This window comes from Dreissena polymorpha, chromosome 4, assembly GCF_020536995.1.
Source record: "Dreissena polymorpha isolate Duluth1 chromosome 4, UMN_Dpol_1.0, whole genome shotgun sequence".
NCBI classification, from domain to species: Eukaryota; Metazoa; Mollusca; class Bivalvia; order Myida; family Dreissenidae; genus Dreissena; species Dreissena polymorpha.
Window position 1 is genome coordinate 55,502,911 of NC_068358.1, and position 15,601 is coordinate 55,518,511.

General features: G+C 36.3%; 2 protein-coding genes across 2 annotated transcripts in view; both read left to right on the forward strand.

Annotated features, from left to right (window-relative positions):
• Positions 1–5,794, forward strand: part of LOC127877316 (protein cramped-like) — a 42,890-nt gene extending 37,096 nt beyond the window's left edge. The window contains exon 20 of the mRNA XM_052423036.1: positions 495–5,794. Within this exon, the coding sequence (XP_052278996.1) occupies positions 495–629 (135 nt within the window). The 3' untranslated portion in view covers positions 630–5,794. The remainder of the gene's footprint in view (positions 1–494) is intronic.
• Positions 5,795–8,724: 2,930 nt separating this feature from the next.
• LOC127877333 (uncharacterized) lies at positions 8,725–9,957 on the forward strand. The gene is made up of 2 exons (XM_052423068.1): positions 8,725–9,188; positions 9,785–9,957. The coding sequence occupies exons 1-2, from the start codon at positions 8,847–8,849 to the stop codon at positions 9,890–9,892; spliced, it is 450 nt and encodes a 149-aa protein (XP_052279028.1). The 5' UTR covers positions 8,725–8,846; the 3' UTR covers positions 9,893–9,957.
• Positions 9,958–15,601: the final 5,644 nt, after the last annotated feature.

The following is a 15,601-nucleotide window of genomic DNA, read 5'->3' on the forward strand; positions in this document are numbered from 1 at the left end:
GTACTTCTAAAATACTGTGTTTGGGAAAAATCATTATGACTCAAATCGGTATGATAAAATGCATATTCATACATACTAGGTTTCCATTAAGATATTCAAATAACGTGGTCTTTGATTAACATTTTTATTTTGCAAAGAAACTTTTAATTTAGGAATGAATGAAGCTGAAAGTGTGCAAATACATATATGCTGTGTTTTCAAATATTTAAAGATATGTTACCAGTATTAAAAAAAACTTGGTGGTCAAGTCTTATTTTGGCATGTGGTTAACTATCATAGTTCATACACGTAATGTTTTGTCAGTTACAGATAAATATTTATTTCCATGGATTAAATGTTCAATCCATTCCAAGCATTAGAGATTTCAGAAACTTACCTATTAGTCAATCATATTCTTGTTTCCTACCCTATATGTCTGTTCTTTTCATTTTTTTCTTGTACATATATTTGTTTACAACGCTGATGTATGTGAACACTTTTCCTCCATTTTACAGGTTGATGCCACGTTACAAAGCATGATGCAGGAGAGCAGTATTGACTATGTGAGAAAGTTTCAAGACCTGGCCGAGCAGATCACAAGGGGAGATCTCTCCAGCACACAGGATCAGTCAACAGCGCATGGATCTTAATACCATCAAGTTTGATCAGTCAACGGTGTGTGGATCTTAACACCAGCAATGCTTGATCAGTCAACGGCGCATGGATCTTTACACCAGCAATGCTTGATCAGTCAACAGGGCGTGGATCTTAATGCCATCAAGCTTGATCAGTCAACAGTGCATGGATCTTAATACCATCAAGCTTGATCAGTCAACAGCGCATGGATCTTAATACTTGCAAGCTTGATCAGTCAACAGCATATGGATCTTAACACCATCAAGCTTGATCAGTCAACAGCGCATGGATCTTAATCATTGCAAGCTTGATCAGTCAACAGCACATGGATCTTAACACCAGAAAGCTTCATCAGTCAACAGCGCATGGATCTTAATACCTGCAAGCTTGATCAGTCAACAGTGCATGGATCTTAATACCAGCAATGCTTGTTCAGTCAACGGTGCGTGGATCTTAACACCAGCAAGCTTAATCAATCAAGGGCGAATGGATCTTAACACCATCAAGCTTGATCAATCAACGGCGCATAGATATTGTAACCAGTAAACTTGATAAGTTAATGGCACAAAGATTTAACCCCTTCAAGCTTGATCAGTCAACGACGCATGGATCTTAATACCAGCAAGCTTTATCAGTCAACGGCACAAGGATCTTAATATCAGCAAGCTTGATCAGGCAATATTGCAAAGATCTCAACACCAACAAGCTTGATCAGTCAATGGCACATGGTGATCTTAACATCAGCAAGCTTGATCAGTCAATGGCACATGGATCTTAACATCAGCAAGCTTGATCAGTCAATGGCACATGGATCTTAACATCAGCAAGCTTGATCAGTCAATGGCACATGGTGATCTTAACACACCTGATTAGTCAGCACAAGGATTTTACTGCATAGCAGATCAGTCAGACCTTCAGAGTGCCTTTTGATTAAACATGGCAAAAATCTACACTGTGCCTTAACAGTTAACTGTAATCAACAGCGCAATTATATAACTCAGACTGTCTGGATCAGCCAATGTGACTGTGATTTCAACTCCTGCATTCATGTTTAGTCAACAGCACAGTGATCTTAAATGGGCACGCCTGATCAGTCAGCATAGCATGGCTATAAACACCAGCACTTCTATTACTAGTACACAATGCTGTGAACATAACCTTTAATCCAGCACTTTTGATCTGTCAACTCTTTTGTGAGCCTAACCTTAAATCCTTTACTTTTGATCAGTCAACAGCACTTCAAGCATTACCTCAACCGGTACCCACAATTTTGATTGGTCCACACGACTATGATATAAGCTCTTGCATGCATGTCCAGTTAACGTAATTATAATCTTACTATGCCAGATTAGTAAACTGCGTAAGGATTTCATCTTCAGCCTATCCGATCAGTATACAAGGTGGTCTTAAGTTTGTTACTGATCACCCATCAACTCCAGTGTACCTTATCCAACAACTGCGCATACTGACTGTTGATGATTTTAAATTGTTGAATGCCTGCCTTTTGCAGATTGCCAATCTTTGACACTTATTGTTAATGCCCAATTTGAATATTAGTTTAACACATACTTGTTTAAAGTAAAACCTCTGCACGATGAACAGTCATACACCAGTCCAGTGATGCACCTAACAAAGTTGTATAATCTAGTTTAAGTATCTTTATTTTATATCTTCACATGATCAGTGTTCCATTAAATTGTTATTTTAAGCTTTTATTTGATAGAATATTCAAGGATATATAGGTATTTTTAATTTGCTAATTGTAACTGTAAGGAATACGTTTGTGTTGTACTTATTTTATCACTTGGAAGTGTTCATAGTAATAGTTTTACAAAAATGAAACAAGCTTTTTATACACCCGTTTGATGAATTATTGGGCCTATTATGGGAACCCCCCCTAGCAGGCTGCGGGCGGGAGTTGTCTTAGGGAACCATGTCTGCTTTATTATCCCCCGCCATAGTCTTTCCGTCCGTCCGGCACTTTTGTGTCCGGAGCCATATCTTGGAAGTGCTTTGGAAGATTTCATTGAAACTTGGTATGAGTATATATATGGATAAGAGTATGATGCACACCTAATGGCATTGTACACCATCTGTTAAAAACAGAGTTATGGCCCTTTGTCTCTTAACAAAAGGCCTTTTTAGCCGAGTGTCAAATATAACACTTTTGTGTCCAGAAGCATATTGGCGTGAGATATCAATTCAACGAATTTGCTTGTTAATCATACAGTTTAAATGAAATGGTCATGAAACTTGGTGATAATGTTTGTGGTTATAATATCCTGGCCGAGTTCTCTCACCAGCCAGATTGCCTGAAGAACTTTTCAATTTTCGCCCTTAAAATATTAAGATACTAGTCAAAATATGATTGTTTGATCCCAAACTCGAATAGTTAAATCTTATTGTCATGAAATTTGGTGATGATGTTTTGCGGCATAATATCTCTGCCAAGTGTGATAAACAGCTAGATAGTTTTAAGTACTTCTGAATTGTGGCCATTAAATTGTTAAAAAAATGACCAAATAAACTTGTCTGTCCTTTAACTGCACTGGTTTTGATCTATTGTCATCCAACTTGGTCACAATGTATGTGGGCCTAAAATATTTGTCAATTATGGAGAGAAAAACCAGATCGTCTAAAGCTTTTCTGAATTATGGCCCTTTAATAATCTAAAATTTGCTTAATTAAAATCCTCAAACCAGACCTTTTAAGACTTGTATTTTTTTGGACAAGTTGGCACTCTTTGTTTAAGTCGTCTCTACATATCTGTCTAAATATTTATACCCCCATTACCATTGGTAATGGGGGCTATATAGGAGTCACTTTGTCGGTCGGTCTGTCTGTCTGTCTGTCCGTCCCAAAATTTCATCTGATCTTCACCAAACTTGGTCACAAGTTGTATCCAGGTGATGTATAGGTCAAGTTTGAATATGGGTCATGCCGGGTCAAAAACTAGGTCACTGGGTCACTTGGTGTGTTTTAAACCCAAAGTTTGTCAGGACCATAACTATGTCATTTAAGATTAGATTTTAAAATAACTTGGTACATGTGTTCACCATCATGGGACGGTGTGTCGCGCGAAACAATAATGTGGATATCTCCCAGGTCAAGGTCACACTTTGAGTTCAAAGATAATAAATGGCCATAAATGAGCTTGTCCGGGCAATAACTATGGCATTCAATGTGAGATATTAAAATCATTTGGCATATTTGTTCACCATCATTGGACGGTGTGTCGCACGAAAGAATTACGTTGATATATTGAAGGTCAAGGTCACACTTTAAGTTCAAAGGTCAAAAATGGCCATAAATGAGCTTGTCAGGTCCATAACTATGTTGTTCATAGTGAGATTTTACAATCATTTGGCACATTTGTTCACCATCATTGGCCGGTGTGTTGCGCAAAAGAATTACGTCGATATCTCCAAGGTCATGGTCACACTTTGAGTTCAAAGGTAAAAAATTGCCATGAATGAGCTTGTCCGGGCCATAATTATGTCATTCATTGTAAGATTTTAAAATAATTTTGCACATTTGTTCACCATCATTGGACGGTGTGTCTCGCGAAAGATTACGTCGATATCTCCAAGGTCAAGGTCACACTTTGAGTTCAAAGGTTAAAATGGCCGTAAATGATCTTGTCCAGGCCATAACTATGTCATTCAGGGCTTTTTTTAAGCGGGCACCCGCTTGCCCGTGACAGGTTAAAATCGTCGTGGGCAAGTGATTTTCCAAAGTAGATAGTCCGCCTGGCAAGTCAGTTTCGTATAATCATCATTGCGGTATTTTTTCGACTTTTCCCCTTGTATCTATTTATTTTCTTTGGGTCAATATATTTTTTTATCAAGTACAAGTAAAACGAGATTTGATTGGTCGCTTGCATTGTATAAGCCAATCTAAAAGCTCAAAACAAGTTCTACTCGGCAGACGTTTCAACATGACGGACGGTAGCGTCCAGCTGATCTTTTCTATTTTTAATAAAAGTATTTTCAAACTCTGAACAATCATTTTCACAGTACTTTTTTAAGCCCTCCCCCGTTTTAATCTATGCCATAACTTGTATAGATATAGTGACAAGTATACCGTTTTAAAATTTTTATAGTAATAAACTCTTCAAATGTTTTGTATTCAATATTGACTATTCAATGAAATTAAACTGTCCAGATTTTGTTATGTTGACAACTTTATGTTATAAAAACGATTATTATTTTATTTTTGATACATTGAATATAGCTGAAATTAAATCTAGCATAATAATGCATGTGAATCAATGCTTTAAAGATCAAATGACAATAACAAATTGATTTCAAAATAGGGCAACCAGTTTTTAATGAGGGCAAGTAGATGTTCAAAGTAATTTACCCCCGGGAAAGTGAGTGTCAATTTCTTACTTTAACCCCTGTGTCATTAATTGTGAGATTTTAAAATTACGTGATACATTTGTTCACAATCGTTGGACAATGTGTCATGCAAAAGAATTATGTCGATATCTTCAAGGTCAAGGTCACACCTGGAGTTCAAAAGTGAAAAATGACCATAAATGAGCTTGTCCAGGCCATTACTATGTCTTTAATTGTGAGATTTTAGAATGACTCAGTACATTAATTTTGTTCACAGTCATTGGACGGTGTGTCATGCAAAAGAATTCAAGAGTTCATAGATCAAAATGGCCATAAATAATAATGGCATAATAATTTTTAAAAATCGCTATTAAGATTCTCTTGTTTTGTGAAGACAGCATGCAAAATAGTCTGTGTCAATGCGGCAAGTGGGGGTATACGTCACGTCTGTGACAAAGCTTAGTTGACAATGTGTTTGACACATAAATACTGTGCTTTTTGTTTCTGTTAACATGAAAGTGTGTTTGTTCTTGGACAGTGCTATTCATTGATTTATTTAACTTCAGTGAGCAAAGGTATTGTTGTTCTAATTAGCTTTTTCAGTATTTACTGTAGGTTCCATTTTGTACGAACCATTTAGCATTTGAGCATTGATCATATTTTACACGACAAGCTGCCAAGCTACGCAGTATATGATACTTGTACCTGTAGCATAATATGTAGAAGACTGCTCTATCTAAAATGGGCGCTGACTTGCGTAAACATATTAAATGTTTATTGTGATTATTGTTAACGTATTTAATTGTTAAACATTAATAATAAAAAATACTTGATGTTAACTTTCTTTTGTTTTGTTTATGAAACCCGTAACCATGTGTAAAGAGTAGTCGTGTGATATCGTGATGCAATAACGATCACAAAATTAAAAGTTTGTAAGGCGTCAAGATTTAGATCCCAAATGTCTCCAGTTCGATACTCGGTTCAAAGGTAAAGTTTAGATACTAGGTAAAGGCAACGTTTGTTATATATTTATGCCCCCTTCGAAGAAGAGGGGGTATATTGCTTTGCTCATGTCGGTCGGTCGGTCCGTCCACCAGGTGGTTTCCGGATGATAACTCAAAAACGCTTGGGGCTAGGATCATGAAACTTCATAGGTACATTGATCATGACTCTCAGATGACCCCTATTGATTTTGAGGTCACTAGGTCAAAGGTCACAGGTGAAGGTCACAGTTACTGGAAATAGGCATTTTAAGGATTTAGCATGGTTCAAACAAGGGAAACAACTACCGTTTATGCATGTCCTTTTTATTACAGCATTTGCCTCCCTTTAATTCATTTAAAATCTCATTTTACAGCAGAGATTCCAAATCTGACCTGTAAATGAGCCCCATATTTACTGCCAGTGCTAGGTTACCTTTTCCCATTTGATCATTCTTAAGTATTGGTATTGTAATGCTGCTACTACTGCTACTTCTTCTTCTTCTACTACTACACCATGTACTACTACTACTACTACTACTTCTACTACTACTACTACACCACCACCACCACCGCCGTTCACAGTGACAAAAAACGTATTCACACAATGGCTGCTACTACAACTTATAGCCCATATAGGGGGGCATGCATGTTTTACAAACAGCCCTTGTTTATTCTTATTTTTTAGTTCGACTATTATATATGAAATATACATAGTGGAGCTATCCGACTCACCCCGGCGTGAGCGTCGGCGTACAAATGTTTAAGTTTGCGTCCCTTGACATATTGCTTTCATATTTTGCAAACTTCTTTACCAACATGACCCCAACCTATAAACAAGAGCAGACAACTGTATCAAGCATTTTGTAAGAATTATGGCCCTTTTTCACTTAGAATATGCATATTATTGATAAATCTATGTTAAAGTTTGCGTATCACCTCAAATATTTTCAATGTCCCTTGACATAATGCTTTCATATTTTGCAAACTTCTTTACCAACATGACCCCAACCTATAAACAAGAGCAGACAACTGTATCAAGCATTTGTAAGAATTATGGCCCTTTTTCACTTAGAATATGCATATTATTGATAAATCTATGTTTAAGTTTGCGTACCACCTCAAATATTTTCAATGTCCCTTGACATATTGCTTAAATATTTTGCATACTTCTTTACCAACATGACCCCAACCTATAAACAAAAGCAGACAACTGTATCAAGCATTTTGTAAGAATCATGGCCCTTTTTTAACTTAGAATATGCATATTATTGATAAGTCTATGTTAAAGTTTGCGTACCACCTCAAATATTTTCAATGTCCCTTGACATATTGCTTTCATATTTTGCAAACTTCTTTACCAACATTACCCCAATCTATAAACAAGAGCAGACAACTGTATCAAGCATTTTGTAAGACTTATGGCCCTTTTTCCATTTAGAATATGCATATTATTGATAAATCTATGTTAAAGTTTGCGTACCACTTCAAATATTTTCAATGTCCCTTGACGTATTGCTTTCATATTTTGCAAACTTCTAAACCAAAATAACCCCAATCTATAAACAAGAGCAGACAACTGTATCAATCATTTTGTAAGAATTATGGCCCTTTTTGTCTTAGTAACATATTTTGTTAAATTTTGTGTTAGATCCAGTTGACTTCTAAAGTATCAAAGCTATTGCTTTCAAACTTCAAATATTTTCTTACTATCATGATGGTACTGTACCTGGCAAGTTCAATTTGACCTTGACCTTTGAATGACCTTGACTCTCCAGGTCAAAAGAATAAATTTTAGTTAAATTGCCATAACTTCTTTATTTATGATCAGATTTTATTAATACTTTGACAAAACAACACTTACCTGAATACCACAATGGATTCCACCCAAACAACACCCCACGCCCAAACCCAGAATCCCTGCCCCCCCCCCCCCCCCAAAAAAAAAAAAAATAAAAAAAATAAAATATTATTATGTCCCCCACCCACTATAGTGGGGGACATATTGTTTTTGCCATGTCTGTTGGTGTGTTTGTTTGCCCCAACTTTAACATTTTGCTATAACTTTGGCAATATTGAAGATATCGACTTCATATTTGGCTTTCATGTGTATCTCATGGAGCTGCACATTTTGAGTGGTGATAGGTCAAGGTCATCCTCCAAGGTCAAAGGTCAAATATATAGCTTCAAAGCGGCGCAGAAGGTGACATATTGTTTCCGACAAACACATCTTGTTTTCTTTCAAACATGGTTAAAAACAATCAAATATTTATTTACTTTATTTTTGAAGGACCGTCCAAACTTCCCACCCAAGCTATTGCTTTCAAACTTGAAATAAAAACTTATTAGTTTGTTTTATGTCTTTACAAATGTTCAATAGATTGTGGAAAATATACCTGAACTATTACCTGGACCTTATTGAATAATTTGAACAATTTCCCTATGATGGCTTACGTTATACTGTCAAGCACTCGAAGAGTCGAGCGCGCTGTCCTCTGACTGCTCTTGTTATAATAGTTTTATATTATTCAAAATACAGGTAATAAAGTTTAATGAGTTAATACACTTAGTGAAATATTTAAAAATCTTAAAAAATATGTGAACACAATTGATTTTGGAAATATAAAATGTATATTCGAACAAGAAACATTAATGGTTACGCAGAAATACGGAATACATATTCACAGAACAGTGATATCGTCACGAAACCTATGAACTATGGGCCACGCAAAACATTTTCAAACAAGCTTTATGTGACCAAACTGAAACGCGATACGCAAAATAAACGATATTGTATACAAACAATGTCGGCATTGTTCTAACACACTCACTGCTTCAACGTCTGTGTAATATAACTCGTTTACAATAGAGGACTTGTTAAAATACTAATCAACAGCGGTAAGGCGCACATATGGCATTCGCAGACGACACATTCGAAACGGAAACTTTCCGGTCAGAATCTCTTCCGGACTTCAGTGCCGAGGACGATATCCAGGAGAGGGAAACGGACTATTTTCTTACGCTGGTTAATGGAGTGAAAAAAATAGACGTCGGTGGTCGTCGTCGGGATCCGGCGAATGCGAGGAAAGCGGATAATTTCCGAGACAAGATCGGAAACTTAAAGGTGCTCAAAAACGTTGCGATCGTATCTGAGAATTTCAAGCAGCGATACGCTGGTCTAGAACTGTCGTTCGACACGATCAGAAAAGGCATCGAGCGGATATCAGATGTCGAAAAGAAAATTGGATATTATGTAAGTAAACAGATAAGCGAAGAATTAACATTGTTAAGAGTAGCTTATCTGTACATGGATGTTAATACGTGTATATGGCAATCTATTTGTCTAATAATGTACAGTAGTTCAAAACTAGTGTTCTACAGTTTCAGTGATAGGACTGATAATCATCTGGTCGTAAGACCCCTCGGCCATATTAAGGCGGGTGTCGTTTTATTGACCGCACCGTTATTACGCCCTCTGCTTTTGCAAAAATACAAAATACATTCATAATGATAAACATGGATAAAATCATGATCGAATGTAAAGAATTTAACGCCATGTTCCCTTGCACGTTTTATCTAAGTATCATGGTGCATACATACACTTTTGCAACAAAAACAATTACGGTGTGGACGGGTATGCCATTGACCCCCCCCCCCCCCCCCCACACACACACACACACACACAAACTAGTATAGTAGCAACACAATAGGTATACGAAAAGTCTTTAGTACAGTTTATATCGCATAAGAAATATATGCAATATTACCCCGTGCGTGTACCTGTACAATGATTCGTAAATCGTCTCATATTCTGTTGCAAACTTCAAGTTGGTTGTTTTCTCATCTTAGATGTGGACGTTACATACGAGGGAAGATGAATTGCTGGCAAAAATTCAGAAGACGAAGGCCGCGTTGCAAGAACAGCATCTTAAGTGGGTATTTCACAGCACCTGTTAACATTTAAAATACATGTACAAGTAATCCGCGCATAATCACACGCTTATTGCACACTTTCCAAAGGGCCCATGCTTAATTCCCAATCCCGAGGCTTTTTTCGGCGTAGCTGTATAAGCCAGCTTTTCACCTTACCTGACCTTTGTAAGTGTCCAATAAAATTCAAATAAAGTTTCCCGCGGCAAGATATGAATGAATACACTTCATTATTCAATTGGCTGATTTGAACATACCACCAGAACATTGGAAACATGAACGCGTCTTTGCAACACGGTTTTACTGCGTGTTCAGCATGAAACAATTTTATCTCTAATGAAAAGGCTTGATAGATAGAACAGTTTTACACTCAACTCTCGACATCAATACAGTTTGTGCGTGCACCTTTTAATTTTCAGAGGATTGCCAGCGCCAGAGCGTTTACTTACTTAAAGGCTATGTTCTCATATTTAGTAATTACTTCTATATTCCTGTCTGTGTACTAGTATATTTAAGTTCATAAAAGTATCGTTTTTCCCTATCCTGATATTCGTTTTGGCCAAACCATTTTAAATTGTTTTCGAAATTGAACATTTAACATGTAAAAGTATAAAAGTTTAAACAAGCCGTCATTCCAGCAGTGGAAGCGTGGCCTTCCTTTAATGCATTACATTCCAACCCGCAAGGTATCAGGGTCAGTTCGCGGCCAGTACAATAATCGTTATATAATATAGACGCTATCTCGTGAACTATGTGAACTGGAATTTTCTTTAGACCAGAAATATGTTAAATGAAGATATTCAGCGATATAATTATGGTAGATCTTTGTCAATAATAGATTCTTAATGTGTTTTCAACAATACCATGATAAATATTATTTTTGATTAATTTAACAAGAATTATTCCACCATATTGACTAATGTATTAAGCATGAGCGCGATGATTCTCGATACTGTTAATAATCGAATCAAAAAGCAATGCCCGACAAACCACTAAAACAGGTTTGTTCGAGGAACGCGCGCATAAATATTTAAAATATGTACGGATACTTCGCGTGTGGCCGGTTGACTCATGTTTTAATTTCACTTCCATTCATCTTTTGGTTTTCTGTTTTGTAACTATAGGTTTATGACCAGCAATATGTAATAATGTAAAATAAGCCGCGAAAACTCCGCGTAACATCCCGTACTGCGTGTGATGCAGCTAAGAACTGCACAGAAAAAGACATTCGCTATCTTTGATCTCATTCATTGAACTCTACCTTTCACCAACTCCTACCACAATCAACGCCGTATATCTTTTTTTTTAAAGATATTTCTTGTTGTGAGTTTACCGGATAGGTGGGGTTTCCGCACACAGCAAGCCATACGATGTATTGTACATCTTGAATATATTTTGTAAAACTAAATAGGTACCTTTACAGCAAAAATAATAAAAGTATTCGTTAGATTAGAAAGTTTATTAGGTAAGGGTGCTGGGAAACAATCCGTGTACAAACGTACAGCTCGCTCAGGAACGGAAGAAGTCACACACTTGGAAAACACAGGAGCGTTTATTAGCAATTACCGAAATATGCCGAATATTTTGTTCAAGTTCGATACATTTTTTTTATATTCGATACGATTGCAAAGCGGTTTGTGTCTGATTGGCGTCGCTCTGGAGTGCGGCGACTAGTATGTAATGCTTTTTTCGCTTATGGGAGGAGCAGTTATTGTACGGATCAATGTATATATTTTTGTTTTAAGAATATCTTGCATAGTGGTGATTTTTTGTGTAAATTAGTGTAAATAAGTACTGCATTTGTGCCTATTATATTTATTACAACATTTATTGCCAATAATGCAAAGTTATTTCTTTTAATTAATAGCTAAACACAGGGACTGGACACTTATAAAAGATCACAGGGACTGGGTAAATACGCGAACCGGTGAAACTTTAAATAAATAGTCAACATTTTTGACTGAAACTTTAACAGTCGCCGTGGTGTAGTGAATGAGGTTTCCGCCTAGCGATCGTGAGTTGGTGGGTTCGATTCCCAGACGGGGCGTATTTTTTTTACATATTGTTTATTTTATTTATATATATGATATATTATTTTATTTTAAATAGAATTTAAAAATACTGCGTTTTAATGCGACCTAAATACGACGTTGCACATTTTTATTAAAATTAATGGATGCCGCGTGGTGACAACGTTGATTAAAATTTCTTACATCTCTTAAATATCTTATAAAAATTACACGTGTTTTTATATTAACAAATAAATGAAAACAACACATCTATTTTGCATGTATTTTTGTTGTTGTTTATGGTTGTCTATAATAGGCCCTAAGAACTATCCCTACCATATATAGAGCGCGAAGCGCGACACGTATTATTGATTGTAACAATGAGTTGTGATAAAGGAAGATGCCGCTTATCAAGGAGGAGCTGTGTCCCAGCAACCCGTTTCCCTAGAGTCAAGCACTCCTCGGAGTTCTTTTTTAAGAACCACATATAGAGCGCGAAGCGCAACACGTATTACTATCCAGGTGGTATGGACCCTTTGGTATGGGCTTTTTTAGGTGACACTATCAATGCGCATTTTGTGAGATGAAGCAGATTTTTTAAAACCTACACAGTTCTGTTCCATTTATGAAAATTGCACACGGATGCCAGTAAAAAAGGAAACCAATCTTAATAAAATGAACTATGGAATATTTGGGGGTTACAACACCAAATCATAGATAATGGTTACTTGGGGGTTATAACACAACATCATAGACAATGGTTATTTTTGGGTTATAACACAAAATCATAGATAATGGTTATACCAGTATCTTTTTGTATTTTGATTAAAATAATCGGCCAATATATTATTATTTACAGTAGAAAAAAAAATCGTTCCATGTAACTTCATTGAGTGCCTTTTACACTGAAATTCCCGAAGCCCTTAGATGCTTTGCATCAATACTTATCTTGTATCTTAATGTGATAACAAAAACTGTTGAAAACAAAAACACAAATTGTTAGATTTGCACAAAGTCTTATAGGCTTCAACATTACTAGTTTTAGCACCACTATTTATGTGTTATCAGATAAACTGTAATCAGTTATATTGCGGTAAAAGTGTTAATTAGGCTGAGTCGTGGACATAGTAGAAATTCGACCTTATTCTCTTATAACTCTAGACCATAGCAGACATTTGAGAGTAAAATTCGCAGAAATAAAGAAAAAAAGGATACCCATTGGTGCGTAATAAATTAACGTAAAACAGTAATTATACAGCAGTTACCATTTGATGAGTCGTAGTTTCGCGAATGTTATACGCTTTAAGTAAACACATGTTTATATGTAACCAATTCACCGCCTCTACTGTTGCGGTTCATCCAAAGAGAGGGGGAAGTGCTGGCGGAGCGGCGGACGCTAACGGACGCTCACTTCTCCTCCATCACGAAGGAGAAGCGCGCTCTGCAGCTGGCCGAACTGTTAGCAGACGTCTTAGAGAATGAGTGGCAGCAGACGTTCCTTCACACACGCACCCAGTTGCCGGATGTGCCCAACAAAAACGTCATCATCGAGCTTAGGGAAGCACTGAAGGTATAAAGATGTGGATGGAGATCGCTTCGCCCATCTGTAATATCATGCTTATCACGTGTTCAGGACTGGATGTGTATGTTTTGCCATACTAGTTTGTTAATGCATTTTAGAGGAAACGTTACAAAGTATCATTTTTAGGTTTTTAGTAATGTTGTTATGTTTATGTTACGTAATGAAAAAGTGTTGTTGTTTTTTGGAAGGGTTGTTGCATGTAATGTCCTATAATAATAATAAGATCAAGGATTGAAGTCAAAAGACTTCCGAACCTTTTTATCAGAACAGAACAGAAAGTTTATCAATTCATATAACTTGAACAAGTCTAGTAGATCGTTATAAATACAAAACTGACAATATATAAGTAATGAGGCCACTCCAAATTGATTTGTTGGTCTACGGATTTTTTTGAAAAAAAGTTGAAGAGGCGAGCGAAAAAAAAATATTTTTTTGAAAACAGAAACATTTTCGAGCGAGCGAAGAATATAAAATAATCACATTTCGATAGAAAAATAGTGCAGTAACAAGAGATACAGTTTTAAACAGCTATAGTTTACATTTAAATCAATTCTTATACAAAGAAAATAATTTATGTACAGACAAGCAATACTATATCTTTGAGTTACATACTTTTCAAATAAAAATGCACTAAAATTAGGTTTTCAGCACTTAAACTTTAAAGTGTAGAACACAAGTCTAACGCTAGTGTTTTCCTATCAGGAATAGCATTACATGTAAGTTTTAATTAAACATCTTCTAATGCAATTAGTAAAATAACGTTTATATTTTTATATTGAATAACTCTTCCATGAAGATTCTGCGCTGTTATATGAATTTGTAGCCGTCATGTCGGAACGATGCTATGTAAGCAAATTGACGTTAAACCATATGAGTTCGATGTATATTGACCTCATATTAATAGGAGTAAGTTGCAAATGACCTTTGACCACGAAATATAACATATCATTGAAGTGAGGAACACATGTCTACCTACTGCTGCTTATATTTGTTTGAAGTTTTCAAAAGTGAAAGCTGTGAAAAGGTATACCATGTTGCAAATAGCACTTGAAGAGGGAAAATCATCAAAATGATAATGGCAGACAGTCAAACAAAGGCCATGCATTTAATCCATTGTCAATACCTTATTTTAAAAGGGGCGTATCGATGGCTAGTACGGTATTGAATTTTTCTGAAATATATGTATACATTACAAAGAAATGTTTTGATGTTTCTAACATACACGGACCTAGCTGTAAAACATGTTCCGTCAACCATGTATTTTAATACTTCTAAAACATTGGCCCTGTGACTCTTGTAGAGCCAGCCTTTAATGATTTTATGTTTATTTGTTCTTCACCTAAAATTGTGTTATATGTAAAATGTGCCTACATATCGATCGAATTTTCGAGCGACTACAGTTTTCGATTAAAAAGGTTACGAAACACTATATTTAGCATTCATATTCAGCGTCAAAATCGTTTCTGCGAGATTGCTTTTTTTCTTTTTTGACAAATTAAAAAACCCACATGCTCTATGGTTACAGAAGGACACACAAATGAGTGCGAGCGGTAAATTTCTTTTTTTATTTCCATTTTGTAAAATACGTGCGGCAAATCCGACGACCAACACATCAATTTGGAGTGGCCTAAGCACATGCATAGCAAGGAGAAAGTGACACAAATAGTGTATAAATGTATTAAAAGCCATTACATGTATTTAAATTACTCAACGTTTTTATCAATGAAATGGTAGATAACATGTAAATTAGCCTTCTAACATTATGAAGACCAGTCATAGACGACAAAACTTTATACATGTATATTGTTTTGTACAAATACGGTACTTTATCACTGCTTTTCAGGTGTGTTACGAAATGTGCATTCAGTTGTCGAGTCAACAACGCGCCAAGCTACATCGACAGCTCCTCCTGGCGCCTGACTCCAAGGCGGTCACACCCAAGGGCGTCTTACTGGCTAGCAAGGAGCTACAGGTGGTCTCCGCGCCCGTCACTTTACCTGTGGTGTATCAGGTAGGTGTTCGAGATAAAATAGCGTAGATGGTGCTGACATTGAACAACATAAAGAAGCGAGAGTACTGAAAATAGCCACTATCATTACAAGTTTTAAACGTACTGGCTTTGAATGCAGGTGTTTTGTTTACCTC

Coding starts and splice junctions, on each gene's coding strand:
- LOC127877333 (XM_052423068.1), top strand. CDS start 8,847: ATGGCATTCGCAGACGACACATTCGAAACGGAAACTTTCCGGTCAGAA. Junction 9,189..9,784: donor AAAAGAAAATTGGATATTAT/GTAAGTAAACAG, acceptor TTCTCATCTTAG/ATGTGGACGTTACATACGAG.